This window comes from Schistocerca cancellata, chromosome 10, assembly GCF_023864275.1.
Source record: "Schistocerca cancellata isolate TAMUIC-IGC-003103 chromosome 10, iqSchCanc2.1, whole genome shotgun sequence".
In the NCBI taxonomy this organism is placed as follows: Eukaryota; Metazoa; Arthropoda; class Insecta; order Orthoptera; family Acrididae; genus Schistocerca; species Schistocerca cancellata.
Genome location: NC_064635.1, coordinates 122,268,246 through 122,290,128, shown reverse-complemented (window position 1 = coordinate 122,290,128; position 21,883 = coordinate 122,268,246). Strand labels below are relative to the sequence as shown.

The window sequence follows — 21,883 nt, the reverse complement described above, 5'->3', positions numbered from 1 at the left end:
AAATTCTAACAGTGCTTTGCAAATCAGTTGTCAGTGTTGAGATAATTTATGGAATGAGTGCCTAATCAGATAGTCATTTCATTTTGATTGAATTTCTGAAAGATTTACACTTTCCTGTTCTAGTTTTAGGGCAGTTGATTTTAAAAGAATCTAGATTCTTGTAAAGAAAAAAATAATGAGTGAATGCAAACTAACTCCATCTATGTGTGTGTATAGCAGTTAAGGTTTTAAAGATTTGCATAATTTTAACTTCTACAAAACACTAATCAACTGGTTGAAGCTTCAATGAAACAAAATAAGCCTTCCTTCAAATACATGCTTTAATTCTCCAGCAAACGAATCTAGGACTTTACACATACTTTTGTTATGGTACATGATTTAGTCTCAGACTGTTGTTTGTGATTGGTGTTCATTTACATGTTTTTGTTTTTCAGAAGATGGCATCAGGGAAATGCAGAAGTTCTGTTTGTGGTGCAACTCTCATCAAACAAGAGCCAGTATGTAATGTTAATATGACTAATTATGTTGTTTGTTAACATTCAGACAATAAGTCAAAAATACAACCACTTCCCCTTTTATCAGTAAAGGAAAAGGAGTAGGTGTTAAAAAAGGTTTATTATTCAGTGCAGTCACATAAAATTTCAAACAAATTATTGATTGAGGTAGTCAGATCTTTCATTGCTCATATCTGTTTTGACACTTACAAGCTAACTTCAGTGGGCCACACTTATTTTTTGAAATTGTAGCACATATTTGACTGGTTTTTTTGTTATTATTTTAGGTTATGTGTATCTGTCATACTTAGGACTTGGAAAGTCTGAGATGGAATAATGGCAATGTTATGAAAAGGAAAACTCCAAGCTTTTGACCACTACCTCCACGGTCGTCGTCAGGGATAAAACTGACTGTCATGAACTAGCGAGGCTCCCACTTTTATATGCAAAGGACGGCTTCTGATTGGCTGGAATATGGCGTTTAGTGAAGTGGTGCCCTCTACTTCCATAGATGTAGTTTCTGTCCCGTGTTGCTTGCTGCACCATCCCTTGAATCAGGAGGTAAAGTGCGGGAAGTTTTTCTCTGTGATTTTTCTTTATCCAGTGCACTCTTCCAAGTGTTGCTGAGTGCATAACCATTGTCTCTGTTAAAGTTATTATTGCTAAGTCGAATTTTGACTGCTTCCTGGATTACGGAGTCCCAGTAATTCAATGCATGGGCTATTACTCTGGTTTCTTCAAATAAGATCTAATGCTTGTTAAGCAGGCTATGCTCAGGCACCGCTGATTTTTCCAAATACCTGTATTTTAGGTGGCACTGCTGCTCGATGTAGCAGTTGGCAACGTTTCTTACAGACTGACCCACGTAATTCTTGCCGCATTCGCAAGGAATACTATAAATTCCTGGCACTCTTAAGCTGAGACTAGCTTTGACTGGTCTCAACATTTCCTTAATTTTGCTGGGTGGTCGGAAAACTGGTTTTATTGCTTGCCTCTTTAGGACTCTGCCTATCTTGCTTGTTGTAGCACTGCAAAAAGGAAGCCGTGCTATGTGTTTGTCCTCTTCTTGTATATGGCTGGCATCGTATCTTACTTTCTAGGACAATACTGATTTAATTTCACTGGCAGAATAACTATTCCTCTTGAAAACAGTCGCCAAATGATTAATCTTGGGACCGAGGTGTTCCTTGTTGGAAATAGTCCTGGCTCTGTGTACTAAAGTATTCAGCATAGCTCTCTTCTGAGATGGATGATTGAAGCTGTGGCTATGCAGATATAAGTCTGTATGGGTTGGCTTCCTGTACACAGAATGACCCAGTCGTCCATCCGGTTTTCGCTCCACCAACACATCTAAAAAAGGTAACTTCCCTTCCTTCTCTACCTCCAATGTAAATTTTATGTTTGGATGTATACCATTTAAATGTTTGACGAACTGCTGCAGTGTGTCACTGCCGTGTGGCCAGATTAAAAAAGTATCATCGACGTATCTGTAGAAGCATGATGGGCGGAGGTGAGCACTGCTCAACGCTCGTTCTTCAAAATCCTCCATGAAAAAATTCGCTATTGCTGGTGATAGTGGTGAAACCATGGCTGTTCCATCCGTCATTTCATAATAATTTCCACTGTATAAAAAGTAAGTGGTCGTCAAGGTATGCCGGAACAACTTCAAAATTTCTGAGGAAAAATGAGCAGCCAACAGTTATAATGTGTCACCCACAGGTACTTTGGTGAACAGAGAAACCATGTCGAGGCTGACCATGATATCATTTGGGCCTATCTTCATTTGTTGTATGATATCAACAAACATTTTTGAATTCTTAATATGATGTGGGCAGTGACTAACTATAGGCGTCAACAATTTAGTTAAGTGCTTTGCAAGCCTATACGTAGGAGAGCCAATAGTGCTTACAATCGGTCTCAACGAGACGTTCTCCTTGTGAACTTTTGGCAAACCGTACAATCTTGGTGGCCTAGGTGCTCTCAGCCGTAACTTCTTCACCAGTTCGTCGGAGAGGCCAGAGTTTTTTAGTAGTTCCCTTGTCTTCCTGCTGAGCGCCAATGTGGGATCCCGTCTGAGAATCTGATATGTGCTGTCCTCCAGTAACAATCCCACTTTCTTGTGGTAATCTGTAGCATTGAGGATTACTGTGGTGTTCCCCTTGTCAGCAGGTAAAACAACTAGATCTTCATCCTTCTGCAACAATTTCAGTCCTTGTCTCTCCTCTCTGCTGATGTTCGACTTAGGCGACTTGGATGTCGCTAAAATCTGGCTAGTAGCAAGCCTTAGGTCATCCGCTGCTTCTTGAGGAAGCAGCGGATGCTTGTTCCACTCCACTAATAATCTCAACCACCGGTAACTTACGTGGAGCTAGGGCAAAGTTCAATCCTTTACTGAGAGCTGAGATGGTAACTTCATCACATTCCTTGTCAGAGAAGTTGATAACAGTGCGGTGAATGGCGTTGGACCCAGTAGTTCCTCGATCACGGTTAAGACACTCAAATTTATCGGCCTGTTTGGCCGTAGTTCTCCTTAAATTGGCTTGTTGGTGTGCCGCCAAAGTCGTATCCACCCATTCCCATTCCAATGGTGAGAGGACTCCGGCCAGAAATAAATGGCAACTAAATAAAAGGTGAGCGTTCATGTCTAGTTCATACCTGGTATGACGTATCCTCTCTTTCACAGTAGCATGACTGGTCTTTTGTAAAATTCTGTTTACTGCAGCGGTTCTGATGTGGTGTTTGATGAGTGCAAATTTTGGTACTACCTCCTCGTCACGACAGCGTTGTAAAAAAGCCAGATTGCTCCTGCATTGTCGCGGCATGTACACCGAGAGATTTTTATTCAAGAAATGCGTCGCGAAAGACTTCGTAGCGTTATGAAAAGGAAATTTGCTGCTCACCATGTAGTGGAGATGCTGAGTTGCAGATGCATACCACAAAAAGACTGTCACAATCAAAGCTTTTGGCCAAACAGGCCTTAATTAGAACAGACATCAAGTGCACCCCCCTTCACGCGACCGCAGTATCTGGCACTGGCTCTGTTTCACTGGCCTTGGGTGCAAGAGACTGTGTGTGTGTGTGTGTGTGTGTGTGTGTGTGTGTGTGTGTGTGTGTGTGTGTGTGAGGGGAGGGGAGGGGGTGGCTGATCCAGCATCTCTGTTATATGGTGAGCAACAACTTTCCTTTAGTCACTGCCCACATCATATTAAGAATTCAAAAATGTTTGTTGATATCATAAAACAAATGAAGATAGACCCAAATGATATCATGGTCAGCCTCGACGTGGTCTCTTTGTTCACCAAAGTACCTGTGGATGACACATTACAACTGTTGGCTGCTCATTTTTCCTCAGAAATTTTGAAGTTGTTCCGGCATATCTTGACGACCACTTACTTTTTATACAGTGGAAATTATTATGAAATGATGGATGGAACAGCCATGTGTTCGCCACTATCACCAGCAATAGCAAATTTTTTCATGGAGGATTTTGAAGAACAAGCGTTGAGCAGTGCTTACCTCCGCCCATCGTGCTTCTACAGATACGTCGACGATACTTCATACTTAAGACTCTTGATTCGACAAAGCAACATGTTGTAGATTTTGTGACCTGTCAGCAGGTTGTTGTTGTTGCTGTGTGTTTTTTTAGCCATACTGCCCTTCCTGGTGTGTTGTCTGCAGAATGTTTGCACCCTGCTTATTGCAATTTCTCTGCTATTTTGTTTTATCAGTCAGTAACAACAGAATGAATTATTACAAGTTTTTGGGTTAATCTGTGAGCCGGTTCTCTCAACATGTTTCTTCACAGTTTCACATTACACTTCATGGTGTGTTATCTGCAGAATATTTGCATCTCACCTATTGCAATTTCCTGCTATTTTGTTTCATTGGTTAGTAACAACAGAACCAATTATTACAAATTTTTGGGTTAATCTGTAAGCTAGTTCTCTCAACATGTTTCTTCACAGTTTCACACCCCAGAAATCTTTGGCTAACTGAAGTGTCAGAGTTCTCTTTGTTTTTATGGTTGATGTTATTCAAGTGTTTTACTAGTCTTAATGCACTACCATTTATTTATTTTTGATATAGTAATTTCATAGATGCTGTCATGTTGCTTGTTTGTATTTGCGTATGTAGGGTGTTCAAAATAGTCAGATAATAAGAGACATGATAATACTCATTGGAACAAGAAAACAGGTCTGAGGAAAATAGGTGTAGAAACACATTTCTTGTGAGATCAGAACATTACTTCATAGGAGAGGCTCAGTGTGATAACTATTGAAGACATTGCATCCCTCTGCTCTTTGGAACTGGAAATCACACTTCCTTCGGAGCTGATGCTTTTGTTGTACGTGCGGGCATGTATTGGATATTGTAGGGCTCAGGGGAAGTGGAATTGTACACAGTTCTTCCATCTTCACTTAGGAGGTGCTCTTTATATCTTACTTTGAACGGTCTCCATATCAGTCCTTTGTAATTGTCAGTACAGTCATTACATGTCATTTTAGTGTTCCTCTGCCATAACATAGTATGCAGTAAGTTTGAATAATCTTTTGTATATTATTTTACCTTTATATATATATCTTAACATGTTTTCATTGTTAAGCTGTCTAGGTTGTCAGTATTTATTTCTGAAGATGATGGTTTCATAAACATTAAGGAGTTTAAATAAACTTTCCATTTTGCAACTGATTGGCTGTTTATTATTTTGTCAACATGATTTTGTTCTACGATTGCTGCTTCAGCCATGTACAAAAGTTAAAAAAGTTAGTACTTATAATGTCTACCGGGTCATTAATATGTAACATGAACAGTAAGGGTCCCAACAAACTTTCCTGGCGCATACCTTAACTTATTTCTGTGTCTGTCGTCGAGAGTCAGTTTCAGAATTCATGCTGATTGTGTGGGAGGAGGGCATCAGATTAGAGACAGTCCATTATAAGCTCCAAATATGTTGTAAGATTATACAAGAAATGGATGTCAGTGATATTGGAAAGTATTTTTTCAGGTAACTTCCACCACCCTGGTTGTAAATGGGTGTGATCTAAGCTTTCCTCCATCCACTGGGCATGATTGTTCATTTGAGGGATCTATGGTATATTATGGTTAAAACAGGACTGACATGGCTACAGTTTCAGTACAGAATCTGATAGGGATTTCATTGGGCTTTGGAGCTTTGTTCAGCTTTAGCATTTGCAGCTGTTTCTCAGTGCCATTGATGCTGGTATCTATTTTTCTCATGTAGTGGGGCAAAACTAAATTAGTGCAACACTCCTGGATATTCCTTCATTTTAAAAGAGAGTTTAGAATTTCAGCTTTTGCTTTGCTACCCTCAATTTCAGTTCCTGTCTCGTCTGTGAGTGTATGAACACTGACTTTAGTACCACTAACAACAGTTACACACAACCTGAATTTCTGTGGGTTTGTTTTTTAATAATATTCTGCTGTGTCAGTCTTTGATGGTTTCATGTATTGCCCTCTTGACAGCCAAACATGTTTCATGCACCCTCTCTCTACCTATATGCTATGATTTATTATACACATTATGCAGTAGTGTCTGCTTTTTTTCTTTTTTTTTTTCTTTTATTTTTTTTTTACATCATGAAGTGTTATTGACGTCTGTCACACTGCTCAGTATTTACAGCCGAGCTCTTAGACCTTTATCAGGCCATGGAGTACATCTGGCAACATGGACTTTTCAATTGTGTCCTCTGCTCAGTCTCAGCTCTCTTCAAAGTCTAAGTGCGCTGTGCACCGCCCTCCCCTTAGTACAACGGGTCCAGGAAAACTGTCACTTGCTCACTCTTGGTGGAGCTACTGTGAAGTTTATGTGGGCTCCTGGTCATATCAGCCTGTCAGGAAATGAGGCTGCTGCCAAGGCTGCAGTCCTCATACCTCAGCCCACTAGTTCCTGTATTCCCTCAAGTGATCTCTGTGTTGCCGTCTGTCAGGAGGTTGTGTTCCTTTGGCATCACCATTGGCCCTACCTTCATGGAAATAATCTCAGGGTTATTAAGCCTCTCCCAGGGGCTTGGATGACCGCCTCTCAGCCCTCACATCAGGAGAAGGTCATTTTAACTTGGTTGCATATTGGGCACTGCTTTTTAGCTATTGTCATTTGTTAGGTGGCACTACCACACCACTTTGTACACATTGCGCCCAAGTTTTAACTTTCCGCCACTTTCTCATGGAATGCCCATTCTTTACGTTCCCGTGTGGGTTTGCCGTCAGAATTATTGGCTGTTTTAGCAAATGACGCACGGGATGTTGACCACGTTTTACTTTTTATCCATCAAAACAATGTGTCTAAGGGCATTTAATTTTTTATTTTGGACCTCTGTTTTTGTATGGTGTCTTTTGTAGACCTTTCTCCATGTTCCTGATTTTAGCTGTCTTCCCTTATGTCAATTTGGAATGATGTTTAGTCATTTTTTTAACTACTCTCTGTCTTTGTGTTTTATAGTTTTAACATGGGCGCGTATGACACCAATTGTTTTTCAGCGCTTAAAGATAACAAAACAAACCATCAACTGTTCTACTAATTACAGATTTATCACATTGATGGTTAACACATTTTTTTTTACACATGATGCATAGTTCCTTCACCTGCTTCTTTCCAGAACTAAGTGTTTGTAGTTCCACATTCAGATATGATGATAGTGCCTCTGTACCTAGTTTGTTGAACATATAAGTGTTTCTACTTGTTTTAGTTGATCTTATTTTGTAAACAAATTTTGTTGTTAAAAAATTTGCAAGTAGCTCATGCACATGTAACTTTCGACAGAACAAGTCAGAACCATCCAATATAATATGACCTAATGCAGTGTAACATAATAAAATGTAATATAATTTTTTTCCTATTTTGATTTAGTTGTATGAGTAACACAGTATGACTATTATACAAATTAACTGTTTCCTTATTCCAGCAGTTAATTTTGAAGTCCGATTGTTCAAAATATAATTTACATATTACTGCTGCAGTTCTACGTAGAAATAATTTGTTCCTTCAAATGGTTACTAATAAATATTATGATCAGCTACTGAATTAAAATTGTGAAGTCAAGTATTTATTATTGTTCTAAGGGTACCTACTTCATTTCTGCCATATGGTGACATATTTTGTTTATCTTAAAAAAAAAAAAAGGTTACCTACAAGGTAATTCTATGTAAAGAAAAAACTGGATAGACAGGGTAAGCCACAGTTCTCGCGCAACTCCATTACTCCAGTGGTGTTATTCCCATAAATCCTACTCGAGAACCTTCAGTGGCAGTGCTCAGAAGTCATAGGTGGAAAAATTGGTAATAATGGAGATCAGGATCAGGGTGAGAAGTGTGCTCAGAAACCCTAATAGTTACGGCAGCTGCTTACGGTTAGTGGGAAATTCAGGCACAGAGTTTCTGTTGTCAGAATTTAATCATTTATATTCTGTAGGCTGGTTCTTGTATTCAGTGTTGCATCTGTAGTTAACTCTTTTCTTTTCATTCAGGTTGAGGCTGACCCACGTGCATCCCCAGAGCAAGAGATCGAGCACATATCTGTTAAGCAAGAAACTCCTGTAAGTACTAAAAGACAGCTGTCTTCAGAGCTTGCAAAAAGTAATGTGGCTTGTCACAGAAACATGTTGTCTTCTTGAGTGCTGGGCAATTGTGTCCCTCTGTTTTGAACAGGTAGATGCCTCATTTTACAGCCACTTGCTGACCTGCGCACCTTGAGCATTCTCATTGCTATCTCTTCACACCATAGAATTTCACTGCAGTCTTAACACATCTGTGGGTTGCAGGTTAAGCTCATCCTAATCAAACACATATGATTATGTGCACAAAAGCCAATGGAAAATCTAGGATGGAATGATGACAGTGTTATGAAAATCTCTCTGGATCCATTGTGGACGCGGGACTGTGGCTGTTCAAATATTTACCAAGCAAAATCGCCAGATTGCCACATCTTTTGAGAAGTTATTTTATTTTGGCAAGTAGTTAGAATATTTTAATGTCATCTTCAAGTCCCATATGCATTTCATGTGTAGACCATCATATGTACTGATATTAGCATACTGGTGCCATCAGTATCTGCATGCCGTGAATTCATTATTCCAGAGCTTCCTTTGAAGACATAACAACTTGTTGTCAAGTTCTCAAAGGAAGCACTGGAATAACATATTCGCAGACCATCCTGGGGGCTCGCCACTCTTTGGCGTCTTTTCCCTTCCATGCTGAATGTATATTCTCTTGCTATTCTTTTTCCCCTCTCTTGGGGAACATGTCTAGAATGTTATTGGGAATGTTCTGCATTGTCTCTCGTGGACATAAGAACAGTCTCACCTTTGTTTTTCACTCCCTTTTCCTTTTTTGTTTCCCTTCTCCTCTTGTTCCTCAACTTCAGCACTTGAGGTTCCTCTTTTTCTTTTTCCTCCCTGTGCGCTCCAGACAGCTGGTGCAAGCATTTTATGCGTAACAGGTGACTGGGTAATGCGTAATTCCCAGCCCTGGGTCTACAGGTAGGGTTTGCACGTACCCCCTGCTACAGGCCAGGACCAGGGAGTGGTGATTGCCTGAGCTGCTACCTTCCCAAATTGCGGAGTGGTCTCTCTGTCATGTGTTTGGGACATGTGACCTAAGGTGTGGACAGTCATCTAGGGCAGGTGTGCCCCCTTGTGAAGAGCAACCCCAGTTGGAAGGAGTGCACCATTTGAGACGCTGGCAGTCATGGGGGACTTCCTCGAAATGAGCCAATCATCTTCACAGTCAGTGTCTACGAAATGTAAATGGAATCAGGCTAACGATTCAGGGACCCTTACAGCTACACCACAGTTCCTTGTAGTTTTACGTGCTGAAGATGGTCAGTCCTTCACAACGGTAACTCCATTCATTATTCAGAAATGTGTTGATGCAATTGCCGGTCCTGTGAAATCCTGCTCTCATTTACAGAATGACACTTTGCTTTTGGAGGCTGCTTCTGATTCTCAAGCACAACTGCTTCCTGCCTCTCTTCTCAATGGCTGTCCTGTTCGTGTTGAGAGGCTCATACAACTCTGAATTCTTCCCATGGTGTTATTTACACTAGGCTGCTTGGCGGTCTAACTGATGCCAAAATCTAATCATATTTGTCTGATCAGGATGTTATTGCCGTCCGTTGGGTGATGAAAGAGGTAGATTCCTCTGTAGCGCCCACCCACACTCTTTTTCTCATCTTTGATAGAGTGGTGCTTTCATCCAAGATCAAAGCAGGCCATGAAATTATCACATTCCGACCGTATACTCTGAACCCAATGTGCTGTACCAGTGCCATCGTTTCAACCACACTAGAAGTCTCTTCAATACCCAGCCAAATGTGTAATCTGTGTTACGGATGTGCACGAGGGTGATTGTCTGCCTCCTTCTTCCCACTGTATCAACTGCAATGGCGGCCTTGCTGTGTCCTCTCGCAATTGTCCCATGTATCTTGATGAATGGGCTGTCCAGGAGATCTGTGTAAAGGAAAAAGTGCCTAGACAGTCGCTCACAAGTTATTGGCTAGTCACAAACTCTGTGTTCTTCCATCTGGCACTTATAATTCTGTTCTTGATACCTCTCGCTCCATGAAGGACATTGCCATGCAGACATGCAACCTCAAATTCAGCTCTGCGGTTGTGAAATCGCCCAGTGTCAAGGTAGCATCGCAACCCCCTCATCCAGCTGTACAACAAGCCATCAAACTCTCACTTCAAGGAGCGAAGCCACCTGCTACACAACTGGTGAGGTGGAAAGGACAGTAGGAGTACTCCTGTGAAGACTTTCAACATCCCTCGAGCCAACCAACATCTGAGTTTTCCTCTGCTAACTGGGAAAGCTCAAAGAAGACCATCAAAGGCAAATGGTCTTCTTCTCTGACTTGAAGATCCTCATTGACGGTGGTATCACGTGATACCTTAGCCCGCTCACCCTCTGTGTTGCCTGTATGCACCACCGACCATTTTTCAGTGTTGGACTCCATGGATTGACCTCACAAGCAAGCTGCTGCTTCTGTGGACCTCATGGAGCAGGATCCTCCTCGTTCTGTACCCTGTAGCAGCAAGTCTTTGCAGGCTACCATTTGGCAGCCTTCGAGTAACACTCCTTCATTTCTTCCTCATTGTGACTCTCCTCCAATGGAATGTTTGTGGCCTTCAGTTCCACAAAGAGGTTTTTAACTCTGCTTACATTATATTATGTCTTAGGAAAAGGTAAACTGCACAAATGACTGCTAGTACTGCAATTATACGTGTAGCTGTCACATTAATGGCAATTGTTTTCTTCTTTTGTTCACAGTGGTATTTCTGAACATATCTTATCATTTCATCGACAACATTCTGAAGCATTCATATTTCTCAAAAATAGTTGTACTTCACATGACCAGTTATCTGTTTGAACTGTTCGTTTAGGACACTTCCAAATTTTTTCTGATAGAATTATGAGTATTTCCTGTTTTTTAGATACAAGTAATACTTCATTAACCAAGAATTTAATCCATCTGTCTATAAGACTCCATCCACTTGGATGTGCATGAACCATTGAAATTGTGATTTAAAGCTAGTTACTGATAATTATACATCCTTAACTATGGAAACATTATAGTAAAATGCTATACTGCTCTTATTTATGGAAATCACAGCCTTCAGACGTGCAGGGAAATTCCTTTTCTTCTTGCAATAATCTCTGAAAAAATGTTTTTGGTGTTAACAGCATAGTGCTCAATTGTTTATGTGTAGGATGGTGGACAACTTCTTAAATTTCCAGTTGTATTCTAGCATCAATTACACTGCTTTCTATTTCTCTCATTAGCCTAGCTATTCCTACTTTGCTGTGTAATTTTTTTCAGGTCATTCTGTATTATACTTGAATCCTTATTCACGTTAATCATTGAACATTAGCATATTGCTATAATCCAATTCTTATTCTATTGAACATTTTAGTCACATTTAACAATCCTTGCTCCATACCCGTAATTTGAGTCATATGATAGTGCACTGCTGTTTCTCTGTTATGCTACTTCTTGCACTTGACCTATTCTACTATTCAAACTTGAAATATCATCATTATTTGCTGTGCCAGACATGGTGTTTAGTAATTTTCCACTCGCATTCAGCCATCCTCTCTTGATCCTTACTAGAGAATATTGTACCTCTTACTTGCTGCTATTCCTCTCTCAGCTTATCATAGGAAAACTTAAGTTCGTAATATTAACTTCTATGTCTCCCGTCATATTTCCCCATTTTGCTTCCATTAGCACCTTTAAGAGCATACCTTGCAACCTTCTCTCTTTGTTCATCATCTCCCAGATGTTGAAGGTTGGTCTGAATGACTGTCTGTGATTTGTGAGGAGTACATCCAGTTGCTGCATTAGCAATACCCAATTTTGCAAAGGCTACTTGACAATTCCTTGTGCTCCGAAGATGAACAAGATCATAACATTCACTAAACTCTATCTAAGTGTCATCCTATGTATTCCTTGGTCTCAACCTGTATGGCCTATTCTACGGTGTTTCTTTTTTTCAGTTGCTTTTCTAATTGGTGTAGCATTCCTGGATATTGCTTTTTAAAGGAAAATTTTAAAACAGAGTTGGGAATTTCTATTTTTACTTTGCTACCATCAACTTCAGTTCCTTTCTTATCTGTGAGTATCTGAACACTAACTTTAGTACCACTAATGGCTTTTACAGTGACTGTGTACCACAAAGAGTCGCTCCCACCATGGACTGTTCTGCTGAGTACCGATTTATCAAATGGATGATTAACCATTCTTTTACACTTGAGCCATAGTTCCTTTACCTGCTCCTGCCCAGTGCTAAATGTGTTTCCATATTGAGATATGACAATAGTGCCTATGTATCTAGTTTACTGAACATATAACTGATCCTACTAGTTTTAGCTGATCTTCTTTTGAAATCAGATTGCATTGTTAAAAAAAATTGTAAGGAATGAAATTTATAACAGAGCAAGTCAGAACCATCCAATGTAATGTAATTAATATAATGTAACATAGCATAATATAATGTAATTTTTTTTCCTTGTTTGATTTAGTCATATGAGTAACACATGTACGACTGTTACAGAAATTAACTGTTTTCTTATCCCAACAGGGAATTTTAAAGTCTGATTGTTCAAAATATAATTTACAGATCACTGCTGCAGATCTACCTAAATTTAACCTGTTCCTGCAATTGATGACTAATAATTATGATAATAAACTTAGTGAATTAATGTCACATTTTGTTATTATTCTAAGAGTACACATTTTGTTTCTGCCATATTGCGATAATTCTGTGTAAAGAGGAAACTGTATAGGCAGGGTAAGCTACAGTGTTCTACTGACTTGAGTCCTCCAATGGTGCTATTCCCATATATCCCACTTGAGAACCTCTAGTTGCAATGTTTAGAAATCACAGGTGGAAAACCTGGTGATAATGGAAGTCAGAATCAGACTGGGAAGTGTGCTCAGACATCGTAATAGAAGGTGGCTGCTCAAGGTAACTGGCAAATTCAGGCAGTGTTTCTGTTGTCACAATGTAATCACTTATATTCTGTAAACTAGTTTCATAAGCAATTATTGTACTCAATGTTGCACCTGCACTTAACTCATTTCCTTTCATTCAGGTTGATGCCAAACCACTTGCATCCTCCAAGCAAGAGATGGAGTATGTATCTGCTGAGGAAGAAACTCCAGTAAGTACTAAAATTCACCTGTCTTCCAAGCTTGCAAGAAGTAACGTTGCTCTGCACAGAAACACATTGTCATCTTGAGTGCTAGGTGATTCTGTCCCTCTGTTCTGAAGGAATGGCTGCCTCATTTTACAGTTGCTTACTGGCCTGCATGCTTTCTGCATTCTAATTGCTTACTCTTTACAACATAGCATTCAGCTGCAGCCTTTGCACACCTTAGGTGCAGGGAAAGCTCATAATAACCAAACAAACATCATTATTGCAAAATCAACCAATGGTAAACCCAGGATGGAATAAAGACAATGTATGAAAATGGTAGAGTGCTACTTACCTTACACTGGTAATGCTGAGCCACAGGCAGAAACAACAAAAAACAGTGTGAAACACAAAAAATATACTTTTGGCTGAAAGGCATCCTTCAGAAGTACACAACATACGCTCACACATTCGCCCAAACACAACTATATCTCTCTCTCTCTCTCTCTCTCTCTCTCTCTCTCTCTCTTACACACACAAGGCTCCACCATTGTGTTTTTAAACTGCAAGGATTACATTGTGGAGGACTCGATTCGTTCACCTACAAATCCTGCTCCATTGATCCCATTCCAGAAATCTAACAGGATCTCTGGTCCCTCCTCAAATCCGTAGGCCCATCGCAGAACCTTTCATCATAATCTCTCTCTCTCCTCACCTCTACCACTCCCCACACTATCTTCTACATGCTTTCTAAAGTTCATAAACCCAACCATCCAAGATGCTCCTTTGTCACCACTTATTGTGGCCCCACTGATAAAATCTCTGCTCTCGTAGACAAAAACCTCCACTCCTGTTCCTTTACCACCTGGTGACCTCATCACTATTGATGCCACCTCCCTTTTCAGTAACATCACTGATGACCCTGGCCTTGCTACTGTTGAACACTACATGACAGATTCTGAACCTACAACCTCCTTCCTGGTCACCTTCACAATCCTAAAATAACCTCCTGACCTTGTACAGAAAATGATCTCCCATGCATTATCTCTTCAATCACCCACCACTTTCCAAACTCCCACCTTCTGGTCACAGAGGAGCATTCCCCTCGGGACTCTGTACAACCCAGGACTGGAGCAATTGAATCACATTCTCCATCGGGGTATCGATTACCTCTTGTTGTGCCTGGAAATGAGGAATGTGTGCCTACTGTCCTTCCCACCCCTCTGACTCATATTTTGCCACCCACTGAACCTACCCATGGTTCAGGAGATATATGATATGATAGATACTGAGATGCATGAAAAACTGCTGCATAGTGCATGATATTTAAATTTGTTACTACTCTCGTTGCAGCTCTATTCAGAGCACATTTGGCAGACAGTATCCACATATGTCACTGAATGTAGTATGAAATTAGATCATTGTATGACACTTATGTTAGTTCAAGGGATATGAGATATGTGAAAAAATGCCACATTGTGCATAGAATTTTAATTCACTTATTCTTTACTACAAAGAAACTTGCTGGAGTCGAGTCAATTAGGAAATCCCTGGCATCTGGCAGCACTTTTGACTGTCTTTCAACTGTGAAACTGAAACAGCTATATCCAACGATAAGTCTGTAGAGCTGTGAAGAGGCATTGCCATAGAAACATTTACAAAATCACCAAGCAGGGCAATGCACTGGTTAGCATACTGGAATTGCATCTGGGAGCACGAGGGTTCAAACCCACTTCTGGCCATTCTGATTTAGGTTCTCTGTGATTTCACTAAATCACTTAAGGCAAATGCCAGGATGGTTCATTTGAAAGGGCACAGCTGATTTCCTTCTCCATCCTCCCCTAATTGGAGCTTGTGCTCGATCTCTAATGACGGCATTGACCGGATGCTAAAGCACTAATCTCCTATTCCTCCTATTGTAGTCAGGGATAGCAGCTATGCTCAACATACAAAAACTGCCTGGGATCACATTTCTTAATTTGGATTTTGTTCTTATACATTTGTACATCATGTGTATTTCTTTGTAAAACTGTTTCATAATTTTAGAGGTTCTTTTCTCAAATACATGGAAATTCTGATAGCAAATTGACAAAATGAACACTTGAGTTTTTCAGCTAGCTATCTATGTAAGGATCATAAATTTAAATTCTACATTTGTTAGCCCCCGTCTCTGCTAAAAAAAAGCTATTAATTGCAAAGGACTCTAAATTAGAAAGGGCTGACTGGCTCTGCATACATCATTGGCTGCACATTGTAGAAGGGGGAAAAAGTTGGTTGGTGTTTATGATATGACTTAAGCATTTATACACACACAAGGGTAACTCTGTTTACTCCTTGTCATTGATTGCAGGAGTGGGATGTGCCTGATGACCACAATAGTACACATGATCCAAAAAGCATCATCAAAGAGGTGAGTTGTTCTAATGTTGTGATGGATAATTGCACTACATAATGTAGAATAGTAATTTATTTGTTCCCCATAGAATATTTGGATTTTGAACATATATGCCACAAGTCATGTCATAACTTGCTGGAAACAATTACAAAAACACAGTTTATCTCAATTAAGTATGGATAGTATGGTGCAAAGGAAGATAATCTACTTCCCTAAAGTGCATTCATTAATACTATAAAACACTTATTACTAACGTAAGATATTCCTGTAGATTGACTTCCCATTAGGTACTTTGGAAGCTTGTTAAACAATTTGATTCCTATGTTACACAGTCTGTAGTTTGTATAGTGCCTTGCCAGGTGACACACACACACACACACACACACACACACACACACACACACACACGTGGACAGAGAAAATAAACAAACTTCAGTTGTGGCTATATCAAATCAAGTGAACATCAATGGTAACTACACACATCAGCAACATTAACTCCGTGTTCAGTGGAGGGAAAAAGCGTAACTTGTGAGTGGAGTTCTACAAAACATTTATTATGTTTGTGTGTGCATTTCCACATCAGCAGTTGTAAGTAAACACAAAATGTAGTCACAGAATGTCTGTGTACAATGAAATTACATTTCATAGATAACATGATTTGCTAACTTAGTAACAAAGCTCACAGTAACATCTTGTAGTTAAGATGACAAGCTACCACTGTACAGTAATGCAAAGTGGGCCCACTGATCTCCAATATTTGAAAACAATACATTGCCAGTATCAAAGCAACAGCTCACAAACTCATTGTTACTCACTACCTTGTTTGGAACATAACAAAGGAAAATGGTTTACATCCTTAACATGCAGACAAGCCTAGATGAGAAAGTAGAAGATTATACAAGCTATGCCAATTTTTGTGCCTGAACTGAGGGCAACATCAGTGCTCAACAATGTTAATATTCCATATGTCATCTTGTTTATGTATATGACGATTTTTACCATGGAAGCAGTATTTAATGTCCACAACTGTCGCCAGTATTCATATGAAAATCCTTATCAAATTCAGTAAATTGTTCAACATAATCTAAATGTACTATCACATGAAGTAAATTAAATTGATATTGTTAGAGTGGTAATAATATATATTGTGCTTAACTTCAGTGCAGTATACAGAACTCCAACAGTCGAGTTGTTATTCAGTAACCTGACATACATTTTTTAATAGCTTCAGTTTTTATTTATTTTTTCAATGGCAAAACGTGGACACACACACACACACCCACACACACACACACACACACACACACACACACACACACACACCCACACACACACACACACGCACCCTGTTTCTTTCACTCCTTCCAACAAAAAGCAGTGCCATGTTTCTATACAATGCAATGACCGACCGGACAGTCACATGTTATTGTTGAATGCTATCTGACTAAACACTGTACATCAGTTAAAAGTGTGTGGCTATTTATGACATTTTTAATAATACAGAGCAGTATTCAGTTATTAGTAAACTAAATCATAATTGAAGCAGTTAGTGTACAAAGAGTAATAAATTTCTAGAGGTATTTTTGTTTATTCAAACCTTGATATTTGAAAGTACTACTTTTTAAGAATGTAGTAAGTACAGAATGGTTGGGAAATTCCAACATTGTATTTTAAATTTGTAATTTCATACCCGAATTCATTGTTAACATTATTGTTAACACTTTCAGAGATACGTTATGAATTCTTTATAGTGCTGTATTACTGAATTACAAATAATATTGTTCTTATTGCTGAAAATTTGTGTGAAAACTCTTGATAAAATGAGTGCATTTTATTTATGAGCAAGTGTTAACAAAAAGTAAAATGCTGTAAGAACTGATATCAGCACAGAATAAATATAAATCATACTTTTTTTGTCATCAGTCTACTGACTGGTTTGATACGGCCCACCACGAATTCCTTTCCTGTCCTAACCTCTTCATCTCAGAGTAGCACTTGCAACCTATGTCCTCAATTATTTGCTTGACGTATTCCAATCTCTGTTTTCCTCTACAGTTTTTGCCCTCTACAGCTCCCTGTAGTACCATGGAAGTCATTCCCTCATGTCTTAGCAGATGTCCTGTCATCCTGTCCCTTCTCCTCATCAGTGTTTTCCACATATTCCTTTCCTCTCCGATTCTGCGTAGAACCTCCTCATTCCTTACCTTATCAGTCCACCTAATTTTCAACATTTGTCTATAGCACCACATCTCAAATGCTTCGATTCTCTTCTGTTCTGGTTTTCCCACAGTCCATGTTTCACTACCATACAATGCTGTACTCCAGACGTACATCCTCAGAAATTTCTTCCTCAAAGTAAGGCCGGTATTTGATATTAGTAAACTTCTGTTGGCCAGAAATGCCTTTTTTGCCATAGCGAGTCTGCTTTTGATGTCCTCCGTGCTTCGTCCGTCATTGGTTATTTTACTGCCTAGGTAGCAGAATTTCTTAACTTCATTGACTTTGTGAGCATCAATCTCTGTTCTCGCTGTTCGCATTTTTACTACTTCTCATTACCTTCGTCTTTCTCCGATTTACTCTCAAACCATACTGTGTACTCATTAGACTGTTCATTCTGTTCAGCAGATCATTTAATTCTTCTTCACTTTCACTCAGGATAGCAATGTCATCAGCGAATCGTATCATTGATATCCTTTCACCTTGTATTTTAATTCCACTCCTGAACCTTTCTTTTATTTCAATCATTGCTTCCTTGATGTACAGATTTGAAGAGTAGGGGCAAAAGGCTACAGCCTTGTCTTACACCCTTCTTAATACGAGCACTTCGTTCTTGATCGTCCACTCTTATTATTCCCTCTTGGTTGTTGTACATATTGTATATGACCCGTCTCTCCCTATAGCTTACCCCTACTTTTTTCAGAATCTCGAACAGCTTGCACCATTTTATATTGTCGAACGCTTTTTCCAGGTCGACAAATCCTATGAAAGTGTCTTGATTTTTCTTTAGCCTTGCTTCCATTATTAGCCGTAACGTCAGAATTGCCTCTCTCGTCCCTTTACTTTTCTAAAGCCAAACTGATCGTCACCTAGCGCATTCTCAATTTTCTTTTCCATTCTTCTGTATATTATTCTTGTAAGCAGCTTCGATGCATGAGCTGTTAAGCTGATTGTGCGATAATTCTCGCACTTGTCAGCTCTTGCCATCTTCGGAATTGTGTGGATGATGCTTTTCTGAAAGTCAGATGGCAAATCGCCAGATGCCACTTCCCCCAATGATTTTAGAAATTCTGATGGAATGTTATCTATCCCTTCTGCCTTATTTGACCGTAAGTCCTCCAAAGCTCTTTTAAATTTCGATTCTAATACTGGATCCCCTATCTCTTCTAAATCGACTCCTGTTAATTCTTCTATCACAGCAGACAAATCTTCACCCTCATAGAGGCTTTCAATGTATTCTTTCCACCTATCTGCTCTCTCCTCTGCATTTAACAGTGTAATTCCCGTTGCACTCCTAATGTTACCACTGTTGCTTTTAATTTCACCGAAGGTTGTTTTGACTTTCCTGTATGCTGAGTCTGTCCTTCCGACAATCATATCTTTTTTGATGTCTTCACATTTTTCCTGCAGCCATTTTGTCTTAGCTTCCCTGCACTTCCTATTTATTTCATTCCTCAGCGACTTGTATTTCTGTATTCCTAATTTTCCCGGAACATGTTTGTACTTCCTCCTTTCATCAATCAACTGAAGTATTTCTTCTGTTACCCATGGTTTCTTCGCAGCTAACTTCTTTGTACCTATGTTTTCCTTCCCAACTTCTGTGATGGCCCTTTTTAGAGATGTCCATTCCTCTTCAACTGTACTGCCTACTGCGCTATTTCTTATTGCTGTATCTATAGCGTTAGAGAACTTCAAATGTATCTCGTCATTCCTTAGTACTTCCGTATCCCACTTCTTTGCGTATTGATTCTTCCTGACTAATGTCCTGAACTTCAGCCTACTCTTCATCACTACTATATTGTGATCTGAGTCTATATCTGCTCCTGGGTACGCCTTACAATCCAGTATCTGATATCGGAATCTCTGTCTGACCATGATGTAATCTAATTGAAATCTTCCCCTATCTCCTGGCCTTTTCCAAGTATACCTCCTCCTCTTGTGATTCTTGAACAGGGTATTCGCTATTACTAGCTGAAACATGTTACAGAACTCAAGTAGTCTTTCTCCTCTTTCATTCCTTGTCCCAAGCCCATATTCTCCTGTAACCTTTTCTTCTACTCCTTCCCCTACAACTGCATTCCAGTCACCCATGACTATTAGATTTTCGTCCCCCTTTACATACTGCATTACCCTTTCAATATCCTCATACACTTTCTCTATCTGTTCATCTTCAGCTTGCGACGTCGGCATGTATATCTGAACTATTGTTGTCGGTGTTGGTCTGCTGTCGATTCTGATTAGAACAACCCGGTCACTGAAGTGTTCACAGTAACACACCCTCTGCCCTACCTTCCTATTCATAACGAATCCTACACCTGTTATACCATTTTCTGCTGCTGTTGATATTACCCGATACTCATCTGACCAGACATCATTGTCTTCCTTCCACTTCACTTCACTGACCCCTACTATATCTAGATTGAGCCTTTGCATTTCCCTTTCCAGATTTTCTAGTTTCCCTACCACGTTCAAGCTTTTGACATTCCATGCCCCGACTCGTAGAATGTTATCCTTTCATAGATTATTCAATCTTTTTCTCATGGTAACCTCCCCCTTGGCATTTATTTACAGCTCAGCATGGTGAAATGCACATTGTTTTCTTAATAAATTAACGTAAGTATGTGAACTACACATGAGAATTGTGTTGACTAACACTACCCAACATCTGAATATACGTTACGCTCTTCATGTACACCAAAGGATGTTGTTCCAACAGAACAGTGTTCTACCACATACTACTCTGGCAGTCTGGTGACATTTGAGTCAAGTATTAGAGTGCAGGTGGATTGGGTGTGGTTGCTCCCTCCTTTGAGAGTGGCCTGTCAGATTGCTTTACTAGGCATTTTTATGTTGAGTTTCGTGAAAGATCACATCTACAGGACACCATTCAACATTCATGAAGAGCTGATTGCAATCATTTTTTGAGACAGTGTTCATCATGTTAGACAGTTGCCGATGTTAACTTTGCACCAATGTCAAAGGCAGGAATTGTATGGCATGTGGGCAGATTAAATAACTAATGAGGGAGTCCCCCCTGGGGCTCAGCATTCATTTGCTGAGTACGGGCTTGGCGACCCCGGGGTCCTGAGCTGGGGACTGGTTGGCGCCGCCAGTTTCCTGTCACCGTAACCCCCGGACATGCTTCAGCGACCACTGTATGGCGCGGCGGTGGAATGTTGTGTGCTGCGGGGAATGGTAATCTTGGCTTGACCGCCTGGATTGCAAGGAAGGACAACCTCTATAAAAACCCCTCAATCTTCCGGTGTGCTCCGCACCTATGAGATGCATGGCTGTTGGGGTGGAACAGTCGCAAGCGGGCAACCTCTGGGGCACCTGCCGCACCCCAGTTGTATCAGGCTTACTCAGGTGCGCGGGGCTCTGTCTGAGCGGACCTTTAGTTCCCTAGCTGCTCGTGGGACCGCAATGGACTCTTTGACCTCTACATTTCCCCCTACCAGTGGCTTGGGTGGGCCACTGGTAGGAAAACACACCCCATCAAAGAAGCGACTTCGTGCTGCGAGTCCTCCAGCGCCTGGTGTTGATCGAGATTTATCAGACTATCGTAACAGAGCACATGCTGATAATCAGAATGTGTTTTTGATTATTAAACGGAAGGAGGGTAGCTTTGAGAGGGTTTCTCCCTTTTACATCCACAAGGGTCTTGAGGGGATTGCAGGAACACTTAAATCTGTGAAGCGACTTCGCAATGGGACTCTGTTAGTTGAGACTTCTAGTTCCCGTCAAGTCGCTTCTCTTAGGAAAGCAACCTGTCTCGGAGAGTACGCTATCGAGGCCGAGCTCCACTCCACTCTGCACTATAGTAAGGGTGTTGTGACATGTAGGGACGTGGTGGATATCCACACAGATGAGTTAAAATCTGAATGGGCTGATGACTGTATTGTTGACGTGCAGCATATTATGAAACGAGTCGATTGGAACCTAGTCAAATCCGACTCGTTTATTCTCACGTTCAGTTGCCCGAGACTCCCAGAGCATGTTAAAGCAGGGTTCTTACGTTTGCCAGTAAGGTCATATTTTCCCAACCCAATGCGCTGTTTTAAATGTCAGCGCTTTGGGCATACTACGTTGGGGTGCAATGGGATAGCCACTTGTGGTAGATGTGGTC

The 21,883-nt window shown here is 40.3% G+C and overlaps 1 protein-coding gene across 14 annotated transcripts in view; it reads left to right on the top strand.

The window, feature by feature from the left end:
- Window positions 1-21,883, top strand: part of LOC126106474 (zinc finger protein 501-like) — a 170,987-nt gene that overhangs the window by 10,138 nt on the left and 138,966 nt on the right. For 4 of the 14 annotated variants that reach the window (XM_049912774.1, XM_049912762.1, XM_049912764.1 and 1 more), the window contains 4 exons: window positions 435-497; window positions 7,979-8,047; window positions 13,104-13,172; window positions 15,496-15,555. In XM_049912774.1, coding sequence (XP_049768731.1) covers window positions 435-497; window positions 7,979-8,047; window positions 13,104-13,172; window positions 15,496-15,555 — 261 coding nt within the window. Of the gene's footprint in view, window positions 1-433; window positions 498-7,978; window positions 8,048-8,272; window positions 8,461-13,103; window positions 13,173-15,495; window positions 15,556-21,883 lie in introns of those variants that run through there. The other 10 variants (XM_049912763.1, XM_049912765.1, XM_049912768.1 and 7 more) reach the window with 8 other exon arrangements.